At 46.6% G+C, this 6,549-nt stretch overlaps 1 protein-coding gene across 1 annotated transcript; it reads right to left on the reverse strand.

Annotated features, from left to right (window-relative positions):
- Positions 1 to 23: 23 nt before the first annotated feature.
- On the reverse strand, positions 24 to 6,543 carry LOC121938832 (plexin-B3-like). Its single transcript, XM_042481988.1, is given in 10 exon segments — positions 24 to 263; positions 953 to 1,040; positions 1,141 to 1,244; positions 1,448 to 1,526; positions 1,596 to 1,676; positions 2,088 to 2,234; positions 2,338 to 2,404; positions 3,514 to 3,967; positions 5,950 to 6,050; positions 6,516 to 6,543. Coding segments are annotated over 10 exon segments (1,347 nt in total). The 5' UTR covers positions 6,524 to 6,543; the 3' UTR covers positions 24 to 45.
- Positions 6,544 to 6,549: the final 6 nt, after the last annotated feature.

Here is a 6,549-nt window from a genome sequence, read left to right on the forward strand (position 1 = left end):
TCAGGTACAGTTCAGGTGTGTGTTCAGGTACAGTTCAGGTGTAGTTCAGGTGTAGTTCAGGTGTGTGTTCAGATGTAGCTCAGGAAGGTGTGTTACCTTCATGGACAGCAGTCTGGTCAGGTAAATCTCAGGTATGGCCTTGGCTCGTTCTCTCTCTCTCATGCTGCTCTTTCGGTGTTTTGGGATCTCTGGATCTTCGCTGCTCTTCACCAGGTGCCACAGACGCAGACCCTCCTCCTCCTCGCCCTCCAGCATCGGCGTTTCTGTGGCAACCACACACAAACGTCACCGTGACAACCAACAGCACAGAGAACCCACAGAAGTGTTGGTTCTAGGTGTTGTTGTTTTATGTGCTCTCTTCATGTCCTATGTGGTTCTCTCTGAGGTGACTCAGCTTCAGATGTTCTGAACTTTCTTGATGTTTGACAAGGTTCTGTGATGAGGTTCTGTGATGTGGTTCAGTGATGAGGTTCTGTGATGTGGATCAGTGATGAGGTTCTGTGATGTGGTTCAGTGATGAGGTTCTGTGATGTAGTTCAGTTATGTGGCTCTGTGGTTCCATGATGTGGTTCTGTGATGTGGTTCTGTGATGAGGTTCTGTGATGTAGTTCAGTTATGTGGCTCTGTGGTTCAGTGATGTGGTTCTGTGATGAGGTTCCACGATGTGGTTCAGTGATGTGGTTCTGTGGTTTTGTGATGTGGTTCAGTGATGTAGTTCTGTAGTTCTGTGATGTGGTTCTGTGATGTGGTTTTGTGATGTGGTTCTGTGGTTCTGTGATGTGGTTTTGTGATGTGGTTCTGTGATGTGGTTATGTGATGAAGATCTGTGATGAGGTTCTGTGATGTAGTTCAGTGATGTGGTTTTGTGATGTGGTTCTGTTTGTGTTGTGCTGAGTCGGGGATGTTCCACATGTTGTCTATGTTCTAGATGGTTCTGGTGATGGGTTCTTACTCTCTCCAGTCTGGAACACCTGGTTGACTCCGACACCACCAGAACTCTGAGAACGAGGAATCAGAGCAACTGTTGCTCCGTCTGGAACCTGGAGAACCGCAGAGTGTCAACATGTCACAGATGGATTCTAAACTCTGATGAACACCTGGAGAGGAGCTGAAGCTGTGCTGTGATTGGTCGGTTCTCACCTTGTAGTGTTGCAGAGTGTTGAGTCTTTTCCAGCGACCCTGGACCACCGCTGTGACATCATCATCTGACAGGGTCAGGTGACCCGCCTGACCCGACCGCCACTCTATTCGCCACACCAGAGACAGGTGAGACAGTGAGACAGGTTAGTCAGTGAGATCCATGAGACAGTGAGACAGGTGAGACATGTGAGTGGGGTGAGACAGGTGAGTCATTGAGACAGGTGAGACAGAGGAGTCAGTGAGACAGGTGTGTGTGTGTGTGTGTGTGTGTGTGTGTGTGTGTGTGTGTGTGTGTGTGTATATGTACCGAGGTCCAGGCTGTCTGCTGCTGGTCTCTGAGAGAACGGAGCTCCTCTGTACACCTGATCCAGGATCTTATCCTTCACCTGTACAGAGACACACAAGTCAGACACAGAGAGAGGGACAGACAGACAGAGAGACAGACAGGTACCTACCTGTGTGATGGTGTCTGTGTCGAGCACTTTAACAGGACAGGGCTGAACTTCAACTCCATTCTTCACCAACACTGTCAGAGTCTGAGGGACAGGGACACAGGGGCAGAGACGCAGGGACAAAGGGACAAAGGGACACAGGGACAGAGACAGAGACAGAGATAGAGACACAGGGACAGGGACACAGAGACAGCAACACAGGGACACAGAGACACAAGGCAGGGACAAAAGGACAGAGACACAGGGACATTCAATGGGACAGTGGAAAGGACATGTTACTTTCATCTTTTTGACAGACAGTAAAAATGTCTTTTCCACCGTCTCTTCCACTGTTGTTGTTTTACAGTTTGTCAGGTTGTCTCATCATCACTGACTGATATTACCAAGGTGTCCCCAGGTGTACCCAGGGGTCACCTGTTGTCCCCAGGTGTACCCAAGTGTGTCCAGGTGTGCCCAGGTGTACTTGTCTGTCTCTTTGTGTCCTGCCACGGTTACCATAGCACAGTAGTCGACGTCCTCTCGCAGCAGGTGGCTGTCGTTCAGTGTCCGTTTGGCTTTCCCCGTCACCATGTCCACAGGTCCTTTGTCCACCTGATACTTGATGGCTCTGTAGAGCATGTAGAGAGGCTCCCCTGCCACCTCCTGATGGACAGACAGACAGAGAGACAGATAGATGAATGAGACAGGCAGAGGGGATGCAGACGGAGACAGGTAAGTTTCTACAGAGAGACAGAGAAGCATTTACCTTGAGGAAGGAGTAGAGACAAATGGACATCCAGTTGGTCAACATCTTCTCTACAACTGTCTCTGTCCTGAAAGACAGATAGACAGAGAGACACAGACAGACAGACAGACAGACAGAGATACACACAGGTCAGACTGATTATTCTCAGTCCTCTGAGTTCCTCAGGGTTTTGTCCTTTTCTCTGAGTGAATGTTCATCTCTACGCAGACGACTCTGTCCTTTATCTCTCTGCAGAGTTTCTTCATGCTGAAATTGTCTCATTAAACTTCCCTCACACTCACCTCCATCAGCTCAATCTGCTCCGTAACTGAGCAGAGACTACATTTATTTTGTTTTTTAATGCAAAAAAACAGACTGTGTAGGTTCTGAAATTTGTTCTGCTAATAAAACCACAAATGAAGAGTTGAACGTTTTGAACATTTCTGCATTTCTGCATTTGGGCTGATGATGAACTTCCCATTGACGTTCACACTGACGGGCTGCAGCCAGAGCTGAGAGACGAACTTGAAAACTTTTCAAGCACTTTTCAAGGATCCAAAATACCCAAGGGCCTGCAGGTTTGGAAATCCACATTTTGTAAAAAAAAATTACAAAATCCAGCCATTTAAAGAAAAAAACAGAAAAAATGAACAAAATGCTGTTGGAAGTAACCACACATTAACGCTACAGAAAATAAATCCACCATTATCTTACATTTATCACATTTTTTAAAAAACTTTTCACTAGTTCCATGACTTTTCCAGGCCTAGAACAGGCGATTATGAAATTCCATAATGTTTCCAGGTTTTCCATGACCCTGGGAGCCGTGTTTTAAGGCAATTTGTCTCATAATTTTGCATGAAGCGATGCTTTGAGATTCCGTGCAGCTTTCAGCATTCACATGCATTTTCTGCAGGATGTGAAGTCATCTGGTTTGAATCTCTGTTCAGCTGATTTTTATTTTTCACTCTGTGTGTGGCTCATTATTATCTTTTGCTTTATTTCAGCTGATTTTTATTTTTCACTCTTTTTTTGGCAGATTTTTATTTTTCCCTCTTTTTTTGGCAGATTTTTATTTTTCACTTTCTGTTCAGCTAATTTTTATTTGTCACTCTCTGTGTGGCTGATTTTCGTCCTGCAGTGGACGGGGACAGGTGGACTTGGCTCCTCAGGTGAGGGTGCATTTATCTTACGTACCGGCGCAGCATGAGTTTGGGGTTTTTGGCGACATACTGCTGGACCAGGTCCTGGAGCAGACTCTTCATGACTTCAGTGAAGTACTCTAGCTTGTCGTGCAGTGCCATGGTGAGCAGGCTGGCCACGTAGCCGCGGTCCCTCTGAGAGAAGCCCTGCTGGGCCTCCAGCGTGTGGATGAACTGAGACACAGATACACAACACACGTCACCTGCAGGTCAGGAGGCCACGGCGACATCACCGAACGCGTCTTCTTCCCCGGACAGCAGGTTGTTGAGCTGCTGCAGGCCCTGCTCCACCGTCTGCCGCCGCGACTCTGGCAGGTCCAGCTGGCGGCTCAGTGGCGCCACCTGCTGTCCGGGGAAGAAGACTCGCTCTGCGTAGGTCCTGTAGTCCAGCAGGGGGAGTCCTGGTCCCCCCACGTCACTGCTCAGGTCCATCATCTCCGTCATTAGGTCTGCACACCAGAAGAAGAAGAAACTTTATTCATACCGCAGCGTTCACACATTCAGTCAGCAGAGAGCTGAACCTGAAAACTGTAGAACACAAAAACACAAAACACACAAAAACTGAAACTTCACATCAGAATATCAAAAAAAAACCATCAGACACAAAACCATCAGACATAAAACCATCAGACACAAAACCATCAGACACAAAACCATCAGACACAAAACCAGCAGACATAAAACCATCAGACACAAAACCATCAGACACAAAACCATCAGACATAAAACCATCAGACACAAAACCATCAGACACAAAACCATCAGACACAAAACCAGCAGACATAAAACCATCAGACACAAAACCATCAGACATAAAACCATCAGACACAAAACCATCAGACACAAAACCATCAGACACAAAACCAGCAGACATAAAACCATCAGACACAAAACCATCAGACACAAAACCATCAGATATAAAACCATCAGACACAAAACCATCAGACACAAAACCATCAGACACAAAACCATCAGACATAAAACCATCAGACACAAAACCATCAGACACAAAACCATCAGACATAAAACCATCAGACACAAAACCATCAGACACAAACCATCAGACACAAAACCATCAGACACAAAACCATCAGACATAAAACCATCAGACACAAAACCATCAGACACAAAACCATCAGACACAAAACCATCAGACATAAAACCATCAGACACAAAACCATCAGACACAAAACCATCAGATATAAAACCATCAGACACAAAACCATCAGACACAAAACCATCAGACACAAAACCATCAGACATAAAACCATCAGACAAAACCATCAGACAAAAACCATCAGACACAAACCATCAGACACAAAACCATCAGACACAAAACCATCAGACACAAAACCGACACAAAACCATTAGACACAAAACCAGCAGACACAAAACCATCAGACACAAAACCATCAGACACAAAACCATCAGACACAAAACCAGCAGACATAAAACCATCAGACATAAAACCATCAGACACAAAACCATCAGACACAAAACCAGCAGACACAAAACCATCAGACACAAAACCATCAGACATAAAACCAGCGAGAACAAATAGTTTACAGAACTGCTGCTGCAGCCATCCAAAGAGTGAAAATCAGAATGTCGCTGAAAGACTGAACAAAACAGATCTGTTTCTAAAAATATTCACTGAGCTGCTACTGGACCAGTCTGCATCAGTCTGGATCAGTCTGCATCAGTCTGGATCAGTCTGGATCCATCTGGATCCGTCCACATCAGTCTGCATCAGTCTGGTCAGTCTACCTCAGTCAGGATCAGTCCGGTCAATCTGCATCAGTCTGGATGAGTCTGGTCAGTCTACCTCAGTCTGGATCAGTCTGGTCAGTCTGCATCAGTCTGATTCAGTCTGCATCAGTCTGAATCAGCCTGGATCCGTCTACATAGGTCTGCATCAGTCTGGATGAGTCTACCTCAGTCAGGATCAGTCTTGTCAGTCTGCATCAGTCTGGATCAGTCTACTTCAGTCAGGATCAGTCTGGTCAGTCTGCATCAGTCTGGATGAGTCTACCTCAGTCAGGATCAGTCTGGTCAGTCTGGATCAGTCTACCTCAGTCAGGATCAGTCTGGTCAGTCTGCATCAGTCTGGATGAGTCTACCTCAGTCTCGTCAGTCTGCATCAGTCTGGATCAGTCTACCTCAGTTAGGATCAGTCTGGTCAGTCTGCATCAGTCTGGATCAGTCAGTCTGCATCAGTCTGGATCAGTCTACCTCAGTCTGGATTAGTCTGCATCAGTCTGGATCAGTCTACCTCAGTCTGGATCAGTCTACCTCAGTCTGGATTAGTCTGATTCAGTCTGGATCAGCCTGGATCAGTCAGGCTCAGTCTGGTTTGGTCTGGATCAGTCTGGTACTGTCTGGATCTGTCTGGATGGGTCTGGTTCAGTCTGGATTGGTCTGGATCATGTACCGGTGAACTCCTTGCGACACTGGTCTCCCACGTTTATCTCCAGAGTCTCCAGCTGCAGTAAAACCTTCTTATAGTCTCTTAGTGCCTGTTTACTCTTCCTCCTGTAAGCAAACAAACAAACACATACACAAACACACACACGTCAGTGTCATGTCTTGTCTTGTTGTGGTGTGGCATGTTGTGTCTTGTCATGTCGTGTCATATCTTGTCGTGTCATGTAGTGTCGTGTCATGTCTTGCGGTGTGTCGTGTTGTGTCTTGTCATGTCTTGTTGTGGCTGACATGTTGTGTCTTTTCATGTTGTGTCGTGTCATGTCATGTCTTGTTGTGGTGTGTCATGTGGTGTCGTGTCGTGTCCTGCAGTGTCATGCCATGTCATGCCGTGTCTTGTCTTGTCCTGTTGTGTCTTATCTGCTGTGGCTTGGCGGGGCATGTCTTTTCGTGTCGTGGTGTGTGTGTCTTATGACATGTCGTTGCGTGGCGTGTTGTATCACGTCTTGTTGTGGCATGTCTCGTCTTGTCTGCTTGTGGCGTGGCTTGCAGTGGCATGGCGCCATGGACTGGTACCTGTACATGAGGATGACGACCAGCACTGACAGGA

Source organism: Plectropomus leopardus, unplaced genomic scaffold (genome assembly GCF_008729295.1).
Source record: "Plectropomus leopardus isolate mb unplaced genomic scaffold, YSFRI_Pleo_2.0 unplaced_scaffold3504, whole genome shotgun sequence".
NCBI classification, from domain to species: Eukaryota; Metazoa; Chordata; class Actinopteri; order Perciformes; family Serranidae; genus Plectropomus; species Plectropomus leopardus.